Source organism: Artemia franciscana, chromosome 5, assembly GCF_032884065.1.
Source record: "Artemia franciscana chromosome 5, ASM3288406v1, whole genome shotgun sequence".
Taxonomy (NCBI): Eukaryota; Metazoa; Arthropoda; class Branchiopoda; order Anostraca; family Artemiidae; genus Artemia; species Artemia franciscana.
This window is the reverse complement of record NC_088867.1, coordinates 16836947-16856959: the sequence shown is the minus strand read 5'-3', so window position 1 is coordinate 16856959 and position 20013 is coordinate 16836947. Positions and strand designations below refer to the sequence as shown.

The 20013-nt window shown below is 36.2% G+C and overlaps 2 protein-coding genes across 5 annotated transcripts in view; one reads left to right on the top strand and one right to left on the bottom strand.

Annotated features, from left to right (window-relative positions):
- Positions 1-1539: 1539 nt before the first annotated feature.
- LOC136027035 (uncharacterized) overlaps positions 1540-20013 on the bottom strand; it is a 43596-nt gene continuing 25122 nt past the window's right edge. For all 4 annotated transcript variants that reach the window (XM_065703955.1, XM_065703952.1, XM_065703954.1 and 1 more), the window contains one exon: positions 1540-2550. In XM_065703955.1, coding sequence (XP_065560027.1) covers positions 2533-2550 — 18 coding nt within the window. In that variant the 3' untranslated portion in view covers positions 1540-2532. The remainder of the gene's footprint in view (positions 2551-20013) is intronic.
- LOC136026791 (threonine--tRNA ligase 1, cytoplasmic-like) lies at positions 5099-18431 on the top strand. The gene is made up of 2 exons (XM_065703490.1): positions 5099-5159; positions 16309-18431. Exons 1-2 carry the CDS (start codon positions 5099-5101, stop codon positions 18306-18308), a joined length of 2061 nt encoding a protein of 686 aa, XP_065559562.1. The 3' UTR covers positions 18309-18431.

Genomic DNA, 20013 nt, shown 5'->3' with positions numbered 1-20013 from the left:
ATAATTGCTACTAGCCTACTGCAAATTCAGACTTAAGCACTTTGAGCTCTTAAAAATGACAAATTTTTAATTAAAGTATGAGCAATTCCTTGTTTTTGACAAAATAGTACTGTTTTCTTGGTCATTTTTGACAAAATAATGCTACATTTTCTCAGTGCTAAGATTATTGATAATAAGGTTAGGCTAGGTCAAAAAGTGCTTTACTTGTGTTGCACAATTTTCTGATAACTACAAATTCATCCAGATACTTTCTGTCAATAGTTGTTGACCGAGAAGTAGATGGAAATATTATTCCTGGAACTTGGCGTAACAGCTCTTCTTTACAACCATCAGGAAATTTATCAGGAAATGCTGCTAGCCCAAATGCTATCCAAGTGTGTAATATGTTCATGGAATATTTTTCTGGTCCAGGAGCAGTTCCATGGCAAAGTCTTTCAGTACAAAATGGTCTTTTTTAGTAATGAAATAAAAATGGTTAAATGAAATAAAAATCGTTCTTTTTTAATTTTTTTTTTAACTAATCTTGATCACTTTTGGGATAATTGGTCTAATTTAGAATTTAGCTGAACCAAAACTAGATGCAAGAGAATTTAATATTGTCAAGTCTTTTTCTTTGAATTTTTAAATTTCCTTCAGCATACTTAAAAACTTCATCTAAAACTAAAATTGGAGTTTATTTTTAAATATAGACTCAATCAGAATAGAATAATTGGCTCCAAGTTTACTTAAATCATATCTGCTTACACTTTGACTTGATGTGTATTTTTTAGCAGTTCCTAAACTTTAGTTTAATTATATGGTAAAGTTAATAATGACATTTATTTAAATTGTTTTATTTTCTTGAATTAAGATAGTCTTTTTCACACATAAGTATTTCAGAAAATATTTTTTAAATATCCTCCAGTTTTCAGCTGCTTTTTGAAAGGACTGTTTTATTTTATAATTATATTAACTATTAAAAACTTTAATAAGATTATTTCTGTATTCAATTTGATTAACACACTTTTTAATCTTCTTCTAGTTAATAATTGTGCTACTACATCAAACATCACATTATCCATCTAATAAAGATGATTAAATATTCTTCATTCTAAGAGGTCCTACAATGTTTATTATCTCTATGAAAATTTAAGTTACAGTGTATTTAACTATCAATTTTCTTAACCTTAACATTTGAAAACTGTTGAAGCACCAAAAACGTCAAAACAAAAACATTTTTGCAACCTGACTCAATTTTAGGTGTATTCATTCCTTAAAACCAGGATTTTGTATGATTTCAAAAATTTAATTGCTGGTTTTTGCTAATATTTTAAGAAGTGTATGGTTTTGTAACTTTCTGCAAGTTTAAAAAATTACATTTGGCTTTAGTGGCCTTGGTACTTCAATTAATTTGCATTAACATATTTATATTCAGTATCAGTTTAATATATATGGTTATCTATTTTCTATTCTTTTTAATCCAAACAGCACAGGAAGAAAATTATCTGCACCTTCAATTCTCCTCAAGTAATAAAAATAAACAAAATTGGAGACTAGAGATCAGATAAAATGTTTAATACAAACAAACTAGACAAAATTGTAAACCAAAGATGAGGCACAAGTTTGATAATGAATATTGAATCAAAATAAATCCAATATTGATGCATTTGAATCAAAGAAACGTATATTCACTGGGTTGTATCAACAGAAGAAAATTCTTTTTCTAATAATTCTAAAATTTCTTTCTGAATACGAACTTGATTGAAAATAGGTAATTGATCAAAATTTTGGGCTAAGGTGCAGCAAAACCCATAATTACATGAATTCTCCAAATTAATCTTTCTCTTCATTCTATCCTCCAAGAATACTTTTATGGTATCCTCTACTGGTGTCTCTGTTGATGGAACTGGGTGCACTCTTTTCTTATTTTTTTTTTTTGGACCAGAAGAGAGAGGAGTTGTAGGAGCTACTGATGGTGAATTCGAGGGTTCAAAAATATCAAGTTTTGAAGTGTTCTGGTGTTGTGACTGGTGTGTGGAGGCTGGAGCGGATAGGGTGTGAAAGGTTATGGCTGGACAATTTTGAAGATTTACCAGAAGCATGTTTGTTTTGTATAGTGGATGTAGAACACAAGGGATTTGGAGGTGACTCAGGTTGCACAAAAGTTAATGGTGCAACAGGGTATTGCATGGTTGCTGAGGAACTTTGTGTAAGATTGTGTTGGCAAAAGGATTTTTTGGTTGAATAATGATAGAATTGGACTTTGATGTAGTAAGAGCACTAGGAAAGTTGGAAGTGGAAGATTCAGAATCTGGTGTAAGTATATGATTTTTCTTATGAGGGAAGTTAGCAGTGAAGTTGCCTTCAAATACTGTGAAAGTGTTTGAAGTAGTTAAATTGTTCTGAAAAAAGTAGGTATTTGATGCTGTTGATGCAATAAGAGAGGAGGAGGTAGAAGATGATCCGAAATTAGTTTCATCAAACTTCACATCAGGCTGGCTTGAAGTAAAATCACCATCAGATAGCTGAATGGTAATAGTATCTTCTTCATTGTCAAAATTTTCTGATGTCCTGCAAAGTAAAACTTGTGAAAACTTTGTGAAGAATGTACAGCTGGATGAGGATCATTTAATTTGTTCATACAGTATATGTTTAAGGAATGTTGCATCATTATAGAAATACCCTTTTTTATCAAGGAAATGTATTACTAGTGCAATGAATTATTAATTTTTTTGCACTCATAATTAGCTGACTGCTATGACTCAAAAATTGTTCACTGAGAAGATAATCTGTAATCTAGAATTCAATTTTTAGGAGTTGCTTATTTCCTTTTACCAAGAAAGTATGCCAGAATGTGGCAGGAAAACCTTGGAATTGACCTGGCATTGCACAGTTTAGCTAGTATTTGGGGATGAAAATTAAGTTTATTAGATACTATACTGCTACAGCTATTAAACATTACACTGAAACTTACATACTAGGAGCTTTCTAGCTGTTTTACGTCACTAATTTTACATATTGCTCTTTTCTTATAAGCCATCAAGACTAAACTAAAATACTTTGAGAACCAGAACTTGGTTGAAAAATATGATGTCTAACTTTGAAGCATTAAGCTTAAGTTTTACCTCTTGATCTTCTTGAATTGGATTAGCCAAATTCTGTCTAATTCTGGTAATATTTTACTGGGGTTGAACAAATCATACATACACTAAATAGGTGATGCATTTATAAGAAGCAATCCTAAGCCATTTTTTATTTCATAGTCAATTCATACAGAAGAGGTGATCACAAACTTTTGAGGGGGTTCATTCACTTGGAAATACAAAAAAAATAGTTGTGCTCTTTTTAAGATTTAAACATGATTGGAAGGCAACCAGTACCCCTTTTATTCCCTTTCTTTATTAAACATGTATCAAATTTTAGATAACCTTTTTATTAAAAATAGTCCAAACATCAAATAACTATACCTGTGGGGTTGACATCCCCCCCCCAAAAAAAAACAAGTTGAAAGAGACTTGAGACTAAAAGGCATATCCAATATATCTTAAGAACAACTCAGGTTGGTAAGATGAAACCTTCAGGACATGTTGAGGGGGTATTACAAAATCACCAGAGGGAAACTAGAATCCCTTCCATCATTCATATAGCAAAGAATAAAAAATAAGAATAAAGATGTTACATTAAATTATAAATAAGACAAAATATGCTGCGAAAATACCAACAAAATGGAAAACTTACTTTCGAGGATTATGATACTTTCTTAGAAACAGCATTGCTCTGAAATGAGGCCATTTCTGAAAATCAAGATTGTCCCCACCATCTTCACTTCTTTTGAAATTGTTTGCATTCAGTCTTTTCATAAACTGATTCCGCAGGTAGGTCCAAGTGGATTTACACCATTCCACTAAAAAATCAAGGAGGCACACTTGTGCCTCTATAAAGAGGCGACCCACGACAATGTTAAGCAATCTTCGGTTCCAGTGGTCGCAGAGGGATGGGGAGGAATGCATTTCGTAGCCCGAGCTCCAACTAAGAAACCTGCAAAATTTCATCCCCCTCCAACTTTTCCTTCATGGGGAAAATCTGGCCGAAAGTTTCGACCCGTCAACCCCAGCCCCCTTTTAAAGTTGTCCGATCGGGCTGAAATTCACAAGTTAAGGTCCCCTAGGGCCCAGGAGCTTATCCGCGAAATTTCAGCTCGATCCGATAACTCCTTCCCTGTTTTCCAGAAACCACCCATAGCCACTTAAAATTCATTTTCTTTTTTTTCTAGACGCCTACAGGTCACATCCGACATCGGATCTGGGTGTACGAAGACTCATTCGATGCGGAATTCTCCGAGTAATTTTCCTGGAAAGTTTCGTAGGAAAATCTTAACCCCCCGAAAGTTTCGACCCCCCAACCCCACCCCCGCCCTTTTAACGTTGTCCGATCGGGCTGAAATTCACAAGTTAAGGTCCCCTACGGCCCAGGAGCTTATCCGCGAAATTTCAGCTCGATCCGATAACTCCTTCCCTGTTTTCCAGAAACCACGCATTAGCTACTTAATTAACGCATTTCTCTCCATAAGAGCCCATGTTAATTTGAAATTTTTAAAAGTTATTGAGAAGTTATATTTAGACACATGCAAGTGATTAGCTCAGTCGGTAGAGCGTGGGACTTTTAATCCTTGGGTCAAGGGTTCAAGTCCCTTATGGGCGGTTTTTTTTCACAACATCAAAAAAATTTTGATAACACCTGGACAGCTTATCATTTGAGAGATAACAGAATATTAGCTTCTTATGAGCAAAAGAAACATTTCGGTCATTCTATCTATTTTTTTTTCTATTTTATACAGTGATTTAAAAGCGGGGGGGGGGGTTCCTCTCCTAATTCCTGTACGAGGAGTACAGGAATTATTAAATTACATCCACCATGGGTTGTAGAAAAACGTACAGAATTAATATGAAAAAAAATTAAACCTGTACAAAAGAGTCTTTAAAAGCGTGGGGTTTGCCTCTCCTAATAGTCTTCTTATAGTCCTAATAGTCTAATAGTCCCATGTTAATTTTTGAAATTCTTAAAAGTTACGAATATCAACATTCAAGTACATCAAAATAATCAGCTCGGCGCGGCGAGAATGACTGCAAGCATCATAAAAATCCAGCTCCATTCCAGAAATGCACGAGTTGACTGGAGCTGTAAGATACATGTCCAAAAGAACTGACTTTTGACCCTGTTGGGGACTTTGCAACTGGGGCAATCCTCAGCGATGTCCGAAATAAGTGTGATATAAATGTGCTTTAAGTATATATTTTATAGCCTTTAAGTGCTCATTACCAATTTTTAGGTGAATTTTCAAATGTTTTGAAGAAGTTTAAGTTTTTCTCGATTTAATGAAACGTGGATATTTACTTATTTTACATAAATAGTTGCTAAATAAGATAAATAATATATAATTTACTATAATTACCTAAAGATGTTTCCTATATGAGACGGCATTTTTAGAATAAATTCTTTATTATAGGCTTTTGGACGTAGCGATCAAAATAAAAGTGTATACTTTTGTTAACACCTGGACTGCTTATCATTTGAGAGATAACAGAATATTAGCTTCTTATGACCAAAAGAAACATTTCGGTCATTCTATCTATTTTTTTTTCTATTTTATACAATGATTTAAAAGCGGGGGGGTTGGGGGGTGGCAGCCACCCAACTTCCTCTCCTAATTCCTCTACGAGGAGTACAGGAATTATTAAATTACATCCACCATGGATTGTAGAGAAACGTACAGAAATAATATGAAGAAAACTTCGTTTTCTTAAAGAGTTAAAGAGGCTGCGTCCCAAAGTCGAACCTTAAAACGTACAGGAATTAGAAGAGGCAGTTGGGGGGCTGCCGCCCCCCAAACTCCCCGCTTTTAAAGACTCTTTTGTACAGGTTTTTTTTGTGGGGGGACTTCATTGTTACTAATTACTAGTTTCGGCCAATGGTTCTCCTGTCCTCTTGTGTTTAACATTTTTTGAAGTTATTCCATTATTCATTCATTTCAATTTTTTGTTAATTAAAAGAGGGCCTTTCCGAAGCCAAGAGCGGGGGGTTAGCAAAAAAAACAAAAAACCTGTACAAAAGAGTCTTTAAAAGCGGGGGTTTGGGGGGCGGCAGCCCCCCAACTGCCTCTTCTAATTCCTGTACGTTTTAAGGTTCGACTTTGGGACGCAGCCTCTTTAACTCTTTAAGAAAACGAAGTTTTCTTCATATTATCAATGAGAAAGGTAGCATAAATAAGGAATTATTAAACATAGATGAAGGGGACAGAAGAAAGGAGATATTGCAATTTTATTGTATAAAATCATGCAACAACGGTAGCATGTTTTCAGTAGGTTCAAAAATAACATTCCAAGTTTCACAAGGATTGAGAAGAATGTGAATTCAACTAGATCTACATTGCATGGGCAACGTGAGGTGTTGCGGCAGAGCAACACTTTGGTTTTGTTTCCTCGCTGCGACTAAACGCTGAAGTTGTTAATCTGTAAGGATGCTAAAATACATACTAGGTACACCAACTCGCAAAAGTTGCAAACTCCTCATTGCTAAAGATGATTGTAGCCTTACAGTCGATTATTACTTACAAGTCCCCTACATGTCTTACCACTGGAACCAAATTGGTCTTACCATCAAATACAACGGAAACAAAAAATAGGTACACCAACTAGTAAGAGTTGCGAACCCCTCATTGCCGAGGATGATTATGAGCTAACAGCCGACTGTTGCTTACAACTCCCCTATATGTCTCACAATTGGTATCGGCCTATTTTTGGTTTCAATGTCTACCTTACTACTGAAGTTGTCAACCCCTTTAAACTTTCAAACTGGTATATCTCATGAAGGAATTTTTGTACAAAAAAATGGATGACATATACTTTGATCAGCTCATCAAAAGCTATCGACTGCCGTCGAAAAAAAATCTATCTGTCTTAGTTCAAAAGTTGACTTTTTTGCCGTAGGCCAACTTTCTAACGTCATCACTTAGAAAGGAGCAAAGGATAAACTCTAATTTCTTTAGCAATGAGAGAACTTTTAAAGTTTAAGAGGCACATCTGATACCATTTCTCTACCGCAATCCCAAGTGCGAAAAACCGAATGATAAACTCAGCTGAAATCACGAACAGAAATGGGTTGAAACAATAGATGGCAGCACTTTCGGACCCGTGGGAAAATGCCGCTTTTTTGCTTCTCTAAATTTTTCTATTTATCACTCAAAGAAGATATATTGGCTGTGGGGCAGGGTAACTGTCGCATATATTTAACACTTATAGATTTTAGTCCATCTTCAATTTGAAACTGGTGCCTGCCTGCTTGCCTGCTAGAATGGAGCTTTCCACTCGAAAGCAGAAACATGGTTTGATGAAACGAAAGCTTGGCTGCATAACTTCAGATAGTCCTCTCTGACATAGGCTATACAACTCCTCTTCACTTCACACACTATAGGCTCTGGCTCAAGGACAAGCAAAAACCATCCTTTTTGGCCCCAGGCAAGAGTTCTACGAAGCTTTCCAAAATGTAAAGTCATATTCATCAATCCGGCCTAAGGTCCACACTTTCCGTAAAAACCGCAGAGGTTAGACCCTTACCACTTTCTAGGAATAAGCTGAAATCGGGGTGCTAGGAACAAAAAAAAACACGACAAAACCAAAGTGTTGCTCTCGCAACACAATAACCCTAACTAGGGGTCTTGATAGTCTTGTATTTTAGACAAAAGATCTCACTTCAAGACCCCTTTTGGCTTAGAAACTAAATAATATGACAAAAGTGTGTTTCAATCACAAGCTCAATTTCATGATTTTACAGGATTTGTAAGATCTGTTCTGCCTCAGACTTTGACATTGCTTACCCTGAAGATCATGCAAGCAGCATTTAAAGCAAAATGCTATGTAATATATTTCATAAATTCAGGAATTTGATGAGATCTTTGCATCCAAAAAGAAGCAACACAAGAATACCAAAAAACCATGAATATGCTAACCTTGACTTATTTACATAGGATGGTAGATGCATATTCTTAGTTTGTAGAGCTAAACTTAATATAATTTTTTTCATCCTAGCACTTCCTAAAAATCGAAAATACATCGGGTTTAAATCTTCTTAATGATCTAAAGGTATGAAAGCTTATCAGTGGTATATTTTCATTTCCTTAAGTTACCTGTTTGAGGGTATGTTTGCTTTATAAATAAAGTGTCATTTTGTAATAAATACTATAGATAATACCAATTTTATTTTTGTCAACATATCCTATTATAAAACCAATTTTAGCCAAATGCACGTCATATTGAATTGAAAAAAAACAAAAAAAACTGTATAACCTTAAACTCAAACTACAACAATTATTTTCTTCTGAGAAAAGGAGACTTAACAAACAAATTAAAGAAAATCACTGCTATTTTTCCATTTTCTTAAGTTACCCATTCCAGGGTATGTTTACATTATAAATAAGGTGTCATTTTGCAATAAGGATTAGACAATACCAATTTTACTTTTGTAAACATTTCCTATCATAAAACCAATCGTAGTGAAATGCCCATGTCATATTAAGTTGGAAGAAAAATGTTGTATAGCTTTAACCTCAACTGAAACCATTTTTTTTTTTCAAAGAAAAGGAGACCTAATAAAAAATTAAGGAGAAACACAATCTTTCTGAGGCAAGGACAGATTTACACCTGTCTTCTATGACAGTTTCTCATTAAGTTAAGAAATGAGGTTAGTAGCTTTTTTTGTTTCTTTATCAAATTAGGAGTTGAGTAGAATTTGCTTTCTATTCTCATTTGTGGCCATTTTGATGGACTTTTTTTCTAAGGAGCACATCCAAAACAATGGGAGAATTCCAGGGAGGAATCTTATTTAGGACGAATTTTTTCGAATGTAAAATTTTTCAAGGAGATGGGAAGGGGAGGGGGGCGATTTCTCGACATGGTTGGGAAAACGATCAGAAATTAAATAAATTAATACTTTTTTCAACTGAAGATAAGGAGCAACATTAAAACTTGAAAATAAGAGAAAGTATTCATTAAATGAGGGAAGGGGAGGGTGTCCCCTCATCAATCCTTCGCTCTTTACACCGAAGTTTTTTTGCGTTCTAAAAAATCTTGTTATTCCAATTCAACGGCCTTTGTGTTTCAGCAGTCAGTTTTTAAAGAATCAGGACATAAAATTAAACCTTAGCGTAAATAGAGAGGGGTTAAGGACGGGCAGCCTCTTCATACGCGGACTAATACGCAACAAATTTTCTAGCGTTTGTTATGTAAACATAACAACAGCTGTCCAATCCATCTGGTTCAATAAACTAAATGCTATTATATAACTTTTTGTGGGAGCAACACTGGAGTTCCGTCTTTTCTTTTATTTCAAGCTCCATGATTTTTATCGAAAGTGTGTACTTCGAGCCAGATTCGACAAAATAACTTTGCTTTTTAGATTGCTGCATGTGCTTCTTGCCTGTGTTCAAAACGGATGATTTTTGCTAGTATTTGAGCCAGAGCCTAGTAATTGTGTGATTTGATGTGGAGTTTCAAAGTCTATGTCAAAAAGGACCATCTCAATTTATGCAGCCGAGCTTTCATTTCATCGAGCCATGTTTCTGATTTCGACTGGAAAGCTCTGTACTACCAAACAGGACCAAGTTACAGATAAAATGTGGACTTAAATGGAGCTCTCCATTTGATCTTCTCTAAGTAGTGATATTAAAGAGTTAACTTCTCTTGACTACTGCACCTTCCTTTCATTTCAAGTGTCTATCTATAGCCATATAATCAGGAAACTTGGATATACATTTTAGGCTAAGACAAATAAAAAAATTTATATCCATTTCCTGTTTCCGATATATCTGAGGGTAAGAAAGTTTGTCTCCATTAGGGACCGCAGCAATTATACATATCAATACATTACAACGACGTAGCTATTCAATTATTATAGCAAAAAGTAGCTGCAACAAGGTCCGTATACAGGGTTTTAGACCTACAGGGTTATACAGGGTTTAGAAACTAGACCTACGTTGCCTGAGCAACGTGAAGTGTTGCGGCCACCTTTGTCCGGCTTCGCAAAATAAAGTGTTGCGAGAGCAACACTTTGGTTTTGTTTCTTTGCTATCGCTTAAACGCTGAATTTGTCAGCCTATCGAAGCTTTTAAAACGTTGTGTTCAAAGAAGAACGCGATCAGTAATCACATGATCAAAGGCTATCCCTCAGCGTTGAAAAACAACAATAACAAAAGAATATCGAAAGAAGGGACTAAATCAACTTTGCAGCCAGATGACTTTATCCTTTTCAATCGTAGACATCGTGACGGATCAGGACTTGGAACAATGTCTTATATAATCTAGTTGGTATTATAATGCTATCCGTAAGTTTTCAGGATTAAAATACCATAGATGACACTATACATTATTACGAAACTGCCTCGTTGTTTTACGTTATCGTTTGTACCCGTTGTGTAAACACTTAATTCTAGGTTACAGTGAGTATGGGTAGGCTACACCAACTAGCAAAAGTTACAAAGCCCTCTTCACTAAAGATGATTGTAGCCTAACAGACGATTATTATTTAGAAGTCCCCTACGTGTCTTACCACTGGAACCAACTCGGTCTTATCATCAAATACACTGGAAACACAGAATAGGTACACCAAATAGGAAAATTTGAAAACCCCTCACTGTCGAAGATGATTATGAGCTAACAACTGACCTTTCCTTACAAGTCCCTTACATTTCTCACAATTGGTATCGGCTTATTTTTGGTTTCAGTATGTACCCTACTACTGATGTTGTCAACCCCTTGAAACTTTCAAACAAGTATATCTCATGAAGGAATTTTTGTATCAAAAAATTGGATGACATATACTTTGATCAGCTCATCAAGAGCTATCGATTGCCTTCGAAAAAAAAAATTCTATCTGTCTTAGTACAAAAGTTGATTCTTTTTTTTGCCGTAGGCCAACTTTCTAACGTCACCACTTAGAAAGGAGCAAAGGATAAGTTCCAATTTTTTTAGCAATGACAGAACCTTTGAAGTTTAAGAGGTACATTCCAGAGGTACATCCGGACATCCCAAGTCCGAAAAAACAAATGATAAACCCAGCGAAAATCACGGCTGCACTTATAGACCCGTGGGAAAATACCACTTTTGCTTCTGTAAATTTTCCGATTTATCACTCAAAGAAGATATATTGGCCGTGGGGCCAGGTAACTGCCGCATAAATTTAACACTTGTAGATTTTAGTCCATCTTCAATTTGAAAGTGGTGCCTGCGTGATTGCCTGCTTGAACGGAGCTTTCCCCTCCAAACCAGAAAAATGGTTTGATGAAACGAAAGCTCGGCTGCACAACTTCAGATACTCCTCTCTGACATAGGCTACATAACTCCACTTCACTTCGCACACCATAGACTCTGGCTCATGGACAAGCAAAAACCATCTATTCATCAATCCGGCCTGAGGTCAATACTTTCCGTAAAAACCGCAGAGGTTATACCCTTACCAGTTTCCAGGAATAAGCCGACATAGACAGCATAGAAAAAAAAAAGAAAAAACCAAAATGTTGTTCTAGCAACACAATTAATTGATTCACCAGTGATTGGGGCAAATTTCTGTAGCACAAACAATAACAATATGCTGATTAGCTAATACCATCTTTACCTCTGTTAGTTTATTTGTAATACAGTCCATATTTGAATGCATTACTTTCAAAAATCTTGTATTTCTTCCTGGATTACTTATTACCTCGCCGCACTGAATACTGCAGCGTGGTAAGAGCAACTTAATTCAGATAACACACCACTATCAGCCGGAGAGACACAAGATGAATAACTAAATAAACTTACATCAATAACAACACTTTATAATAGTAATAGACTTTGAACTATTTACAATAGCAGGAGTCGAAGCTACTGGATATTCCGATTTATTTTTTCAATATATGTCTAAATTTGCCACTGCTATTCCACCAATGGAGTGTGATGAAATTTATTATATGGAATATATACTCAAAATTGTCAAAAACGAAGACTTACAGGCCTGGGGGTATTAAAATGACCCCCCGTTATCATCAAGATGCAGTATGTCTTGTATCCGAATTTCTTCTAGCTCTAGGCTTTTTCAAACTGGGAAATTATTATCTCTTTCAATAACTCTCATCCAACAAATTTAGCCAGTGTTGTCATATTGAAAATTCTAAAATTTTTGGACCTAGTAACTGCTTACCATACAATCAGATTTATCCAAAATTCAAACGTGGGCTGCAGACCAGCAGCTGAAATTTAACTATACAGTCCTTGGCTTTGGTAATAGTAATCCTTATCATTTATACACTATGTTTAGCTTCCAGTAAGACTCACAAATCTATTGGAAATCAGTCTGGATGAAACCGATCAATGAGTTTTGCATTGATGAACAATAAAAATTACATCAGCACTGGTAGCTTGGGGTATAAACTGCCTTTTCTACTGTTGGTCAACTTAAATACCTCATTTCAAACTGTTAGCCAAAAGTCTTTACAAATGCCGACTTTAGTATTTTTATGGTACTGAAAAGCAATGTTTGACCTACCAATATATAAGCCAACTAAGTAATAATCTTTTTAAAGCAAGTATTTCTACCCAGCAAACAGAAAAGTATCCTAAAAGCTTTATAGAAATGCTGCAAATGCCAGCATACACAAAACCTTTTTACTGAATAAGTAGTTAATGATTGGAATAGACCCAGTGAAGATACAGTAACTTCTAACTGCAACATTATTCAAAGTAACATTGGATTTTGAATACAATAAAATACCATGGAAATAATAGTGACATTTCCCAACCAGCCCAACTAATATCTGATGGATTTTATCTGCATGTCACTGGATCTTTGGCATAGTGACAATTATAATTTGTATATTAATCATCATCAATATGAAAAGATCCAGCATGGAGCTTCATTATTCTAAAGTGCAAATTAAGTAATTAATACTATTATGGGTTAAGAAAGATATAGAAAAAAATAAAAAATTATATTTTATTCAGGTCCATGGGCAAAAGTATTTGCAAGATAAATAAATGTTATGTTCAGATTCAGGATGAAATTCTGATTCTAAAAGTAACTATGTCTTAGCTATAATTTGATCAAGGCGGGCAGGTTTTTGGCGGATCCAAGTTGTACGGGGTAAAGGCACCAAATATTCAACACTGCAATTTTGGAACCACTGTCAAAATTTTTACTTCAAAACAGGATAACTCTGCTTAGTTATGACTTGGAACACCATCCCTTGAAGCCTTTGTTATATTTTGACAATCCACAAAATGGGTACTATATCCAATGCACCCAGATAAGAAAAAAAATATTCGATTCAATCAGTTTCCTATTTTCAATACAAAATGAGTTCCCAACAATGTTTTAGCTATGTAATGGTCAAACAGTCATTACTTGGTTATTTTTTGGCAAAAAAAGCTGGGATCAGCACCAATGCATCAATATAAACCTGATCTTTTCTAAAATGTAGCAATCTTGGTTATTTCTTGATCAAATTAAGTTAAAATGGCAGCTAATATTATATTGATGAAACTATGTTCTATGTGTTGAAAATTCTAGTCTGAGGTAGTGGAATACAAAACTGACTAAAATGTTCCTTCAGCTGAATTCAAATGTAGATATTGGCTTCTATTATGAGATTCATTTTTTTTTAGAATATCTTGTGGTAGCCTTGTCAAAATTTTTGACAGACAGCAACAGGCCTTGTCGAAAATATAGGTGACTCTGTCAAAACTTAACTGAATGTAAAACAGATCTTTGTTTTTTGCACATAATTTCACACATTTTTTCTATTTTTGAAAAGATTGTCTTACATATGACGTCATCTATTCTTAGCTGTTCGGTGTTTTTGCAGGGTTAACAGTTGCAGTTTATCCAACAACAAATCCCATTGTTTCAAGCATTAATCCTACCAAGGTTTGGTATCCTTTCTTTACATATTTTTGAAGGAAACTAAACGTTGCCCCATCTGCTGGTATCCATAATTTCACAAAAAAGAGGTCTTCCATGAGGCATGGTCATGCGAAATGGCTTCGAATTGGTAGAGCTAATATCTGTCCGAGAGCCGACCCAAGGGGTGCAAGCCTCCAAGCGACTCTACGTCATTTTCTACCACTGATTTTTCTTCTCGCCTCTACGGCAACGTTTCAATTTCCAAGCGGCTGTGCCTTAATAACAAACTTTGGGACCAGGTGGTTTTCATGTCTTAGATAGTGGTCTATGGATCAAATTGTTGGACACCCGTTCAATCATTTATGTCTTATGAAACACTAAGGACGCGTAATCGGGCTTGTTGGATAAGTAATCTTGGGATGCTCGAACTCGCTATTAAAAAAAGTAGGAAGATTGAAGTCTAATTTCAGATTAGTTTCTTCTGTCCAATCTAAGCTGTCTTTTTATCCTAAAACCTTTCCCTTTTGATAAATTCAACACCCACCATATTCTCAAATCTATTACCTGAGTAAAAGTATAAATTTAAATACATGGCAACTGTGAATAGTTTGTTGACGCATAAAAAAAAAAAAAAAAAATGGAAATCACCTTATTTAAACTACTGTTTATAAATTAAAGTAAAACCATTGATATGCATGATAGTAGCAGTTAAGCTACTTGAAAGCTTGCAGACAGAGCTGAAGAACCTTTCTCAAGAAGCAAAGAAACGTTATGGCAATATAAAAGATGCAATTTGATCTAGTTTGACAGAAAGTTCAGCTAGGCTAGTATCTATAGGTCTACTTGTTGACTCTACTAGGAATGTAAATAAGTGAAGCTTGTTGTAATTCTGCCAAATAATTAAGTTAAAATTCTAGTTTAGTACTTTTCACTATCTAGGAAAGGGGTTAGGTTAGTAAAATAAGAGTTATAATAATGAATCCTGGGTCAAAACATACTCTTGGAAGATATTGCCAAGCTACTATATTAACACTTCTGATTTCTATGTCTTAGAGATTTGCCTTCTTGACTGGCCTACACCTTTTGAAATTTCGACAAAACAACATTTTACCTTAATATTCAGTTATTAGTTTCTTTTTCTCGGGTTTTAGTTCTGAAAATGCAATTCCTATTATTTGGGTAGAATTTTACACCATATCAAAGAGTTCTTTTCTAAATTTGGAAAATGTATTTGCTGATCTTTGAAACCTCATAAATTAGGATTGAGCAAAGTTGTGAGGCTGAAAACAATTTTCTTGTACTTCATTAAAACAGAAGATTTGTTTTGCAAGGTTTCATTTTCATGTCACTAAGATTTTGAAGATCATCAAAGGTCACTGCCCTCTATAGGGAGAGGGAGTAGAGGTAGGTACTTCAAAATACCTTCCTGGGACTTATTTTAGTCTGTAGACCCATCCCTGACAGTTTCATTATTCCTAACCTAACCCCTTTCCAAGTTAATGAAAAGTAGCTTGACTATGATTTTACCAATAACTGTGCTAGATGAATAAATCTTTCAAGAATAGATCCTGAGCTTAAATGAGCCCAATGCTCTGGGGATTTCTTTGTAACTGGACTAAACATTGCCTAACTAGGCTACAGTCACCGTTCCATCTTTAAAGAGAACTGAAACTCCTTAGAAGTAAGACCATAGAATTAATTCATACCGCAAACAAAACTAGGGAAAGCATTATGAGTCCGGTAGCTTTCCTAAATCCCAATTAAGTATTAAAATCTCAAAAAACTTTTTGACTATGACATTCCGGTGGACTGTTACTAAAAAAAAAATCCTTAACTAAACTAAACACCATTCCTAAAAAAACTAAATACAATACTTGATCAGCAATTCTTTCATTAGCTAATAGTTTTTTTTTTGTTTTTTTTTTTTCAAAACACATTTCTATTTTTCAGTTTTTATAAACTCTGCTGCCCGAAGGGATAAAGTTGTTTGAGCGATATTTATATGATACTATGACAGCTGATGTGTGAAGGTCAAAGGCCCAAGTAAAAGGAGGTAATACGACAAAGGCATAGCCAAAAATCTGAAAATCAACCCTTTTTGGCTATTTCTGTGATAGAAAAACATAGATAACTCGAAAACAACCGAAAAATACCAACATAAGAAGTAGGTGCGATCACGGCCTAAAATACTGATTACCTGAAGTTATTTTCTTGACTTCTAGGCATAGGAGTGGAATGTTACAAAATTTGAATATGAAAGTAATTCGTATTTAGACACTGTACAAAAATTCGAATAGCTGATTACTAATCAAGGATGTTATATAAATTAAATGATTAATAAATTAATTTATACTCAATTAGCTAACAGCTAAAACAAGATTCAGATTGCTTACCGCTTATAAGCCTCAAAGGCTTGCACTGCAACAGTTGGCAAGTTAACCTTCACACCAGGAGCCAGGTGTACAATCAGCCAAGACTTAGCTGACAAAACCATTGTATCAAAGGTCAATGGATCTCTATGGGACTTGGATCGTCCCTTAGAGACTGACTGTTCCCTTAAACTCCTTCAATTTGACGAAGAGGAAGCCCAGAAAGTGTTTTGGCACTCAACCGCTCACATCCTTGGACAGAGTCTTGAACAAATCTATGGAGGACAATTGTGTAATTGTTCTGCAATTGATTGTAGGGAATATTTCTATGAAATTTATCTACCAAAGACTTCAATTTCCAAAAATGATTTCACTGAAATTGAAAGAGTGATGTCAAAAATAGTTGAAGACCATCAGCCTTTTGAGCGGCTTGAAATGAAAAAAGAAGATCTTTTAGAACTATTTAAACACAACCAGTTCAAAGTCCGTATCATAAGTGAAAAAATCAAGTCCCCAACCACAACTGTCTATCGTTGTGGCCCCCTGATCGATCTATGTATGGGACCCCATGTAAGGCACACGGGAGAAATAAAATTTTTTAAGCTGACCAGAAATTCAGCCTCTTATTGGGGAGGAAATCGAAATGCAGAATCTCTTCAAAGAGTGTATGGAATTTCTTTTCCTGATTCCAAGCAGCTGAAAGAATGGGAAAAAAAACAAGAAAAAGCAGCATCACGCGACCACAGGAAACTGGGTCAAGAGCAAGACTTGTTCTTTTTTCATGATCTGAGTCCAGGCTCTTGCTTTTTTCTGCCTAACGGAGCTTACATTTACCGTAAACTGATTCAATTTATCAGAAGCGAGTATGAAAAACGAGGGTTTGAAGAAGTGATAACCCCGAATATTTTCAGCAACAAACTTTGGAAAAAATCAGGGCATTGGAATCATTATTCTGAAAATATGTTCCCAATTAATATAGAAAATGAAACTTATGCCCTGAAACCAATGAACTGTCCAGCAGCTACTCTAATTTTTAAAAACTCAGTCAGAAGCTGGAGTGATTTGCCCCTACGCCTTGCAGATTTTGGCGTGCTCCATAGAAATGAGCTTTCTGGTGCCCTTACAGGTCTCTTACGTGTTAGACGATTCCAGCAGGATGATGCCCACATTTTCTGCACTATGGATCAGATTCACAGTGAGATTAAGGGTGCTCTAGAATTCATTAAGTATGTCTACTCTACGTTAGGTTTCACATATAAGCTCCGTCTGTCCACTAGGCCAGAGAAGTTTTTAGGCTCGATAGAGACATGGAATTATGCTGAGAAAAAACTTGCCGAAAGTCTGGATGAGTTTGGAGAATCTTGGGAGGAAGATTCAGGTAATGGTGCTTTCTACGGTCCAAAAATCGATATTACGATTATGGATGCATTGGAAAGGCCACACCAGTGTGCCACTATTCAGCTTGATTTCGAACTGCCTCTTAGGTTCGACCTAAAATATACTACAAAAAATGGTCACGAAATGCCACCAGTGATTATTCACAGAGCGATTCTTGGTTCTGTTGAAAGAATAATCGCTGTGTTAATTGAGTCATATGCGGGCAAATGGCCCTTTTGGCTCTCTCCAAGACAGTGTGTCGTTATACCTGTTGACCCAATTTTTAACGATTACGCTGTGGACGTTGCAAGAAAGATAAAAAGTGCCGGTTTTCGGTGTCACCCGGACACCAGGACCGATCACATGAAAAAAAAATTGAGGCAAGCACGACACCATAACTTCCAACTTGTAGTCGGAAAAAAGGAAAAGTCTTTTGGGACTGTCAACATTCGTACCCGTGACTCGACTGTTCATGGTGAGCAGTCTGTCGATGAAGTGCTAAGTTTATTTCATAAATTAGCACAAGAGAGACTTCTCGACAGCGAAATTCTCATAAAAAAAGTTGATCGTCGTAAAAAAATTAGAGACGTTGTTTCCTACACACTGAAAAAAATGTGTTTTCTCTTCAGACTCTTCGGGCAATCATTAGAATCATGAGGTATAGATCTGAATACGGATTGTTTTCTCATGGACCATTATATGTTGCATGTTCAAGAGTCGTTAAACCTGACATTCTATTTATATGCAAAGACAATGGGACAGCAAAGAATGTTGTATATTCGCAAGTTTTACGTAGTTAAAACACACACATATATATATATATATATATATATATATATATATATATATATATATATATATATATATATATATATATATATATATATATATATATATATATATATCTATATTCACAGGTGGGACACAGGGACACAACTACAATGGCGCGTAACTAATATGGCGCGTAACGACTTACGCGCGCGGGGGGGCTTGGGGGGGGGCGCGAAGCGCTCCCACCAACTAGGTGTTGGGGTGGCGCGAAGCGCCACCCGAACAGCTAGTATATCTTCTATATATATATATAAAAATAAGTTGTCTGTCTGTCTGTCTGTGGATGGATCAGGTGACGTCATGTTTCTGTGTTGACTGACGTCATGAAATTAGTTGTCGTCATTTTTGCTATGACGGTGACGTCATTAGACCGAGACAGAGGGAATATAAGTGACGACCGGGAACCTCAAAGAGAAATTACAGACTGGGACACCCGGACACAAATCACGACCGGGACACAGGGAATATAAATGACGACCGGGACACAGGGACACAACTATAACGGGGACGCCGGGGGCACAGGCGGGATATATAAATGACGACCGGGACACAGGGATTGTTCGAATAGAAATTACAGACCGGGACACCGGGACACAAATGACGACCGGGACACAGGGAATATAAATGACGACCGGGACACTCAAAGAGAAATTACAAACTGGGACACCGGGACACAAATGACGACCGGGACACAGGGAATATAAATGACGACCGGGACACAGGGACACATCATTAGAATAATGAGGTATAGATCTGAATACGGATTGTTTTTCCCATGGACAATTATATGTTGCATTTTCAAGAGTCAGTAAACCTGACAATCTATTTATATGCACAGACAATGGGACAGCGAAGAATGTTGTATATTCGCATGTTTTACGTAGTTAAAAACATATATTTATATCTATCTCTATTCACAGGTGGGACACAGGGACACAACTACAATGGCGCGTAACTAATATGGCGCGTAACGACTTACGTGCGCGGGGGGGCTTGGGGGGGGCGCGAAGCGCCCCACCAACTAGGTGTTGGGGTGGCGCGAAGCGCCACCCCAACAGCTAGTATATATCTATATATATATATATAAGTTGTCTGTGTGTGTGTGTCGAGTGACGTCATGTTTGTGTGTCGACTGACGTCATGTTTGTCGACTGACGTCATTATAAGGATTGAGCTGTATGCGTCATGAAGTTGTTTGTCGACTGACGTCATGTTTGTCAACTGATGAGATTACATACCGGGACAAAAATGACGACCGGGACACAGGGAATATAAATGACGAACGGGAACCTCAAAGAGAAATTACAGACTGGGACACCCGGACACAAATCACAACCGGGACACAGGGAATATAAATGACGACCGGGACACAGGAATTGTTCGAATAGATATTACAGACCGGGACACCAGGACACATATGACGACCGGGACACAGGGAATATAAATGACGACCGGGACACTCAAAGCGAAATTACAAACTGGGACACCGGTACACAAAAGACGACCAGGACACAGGGAATATAAATGACTT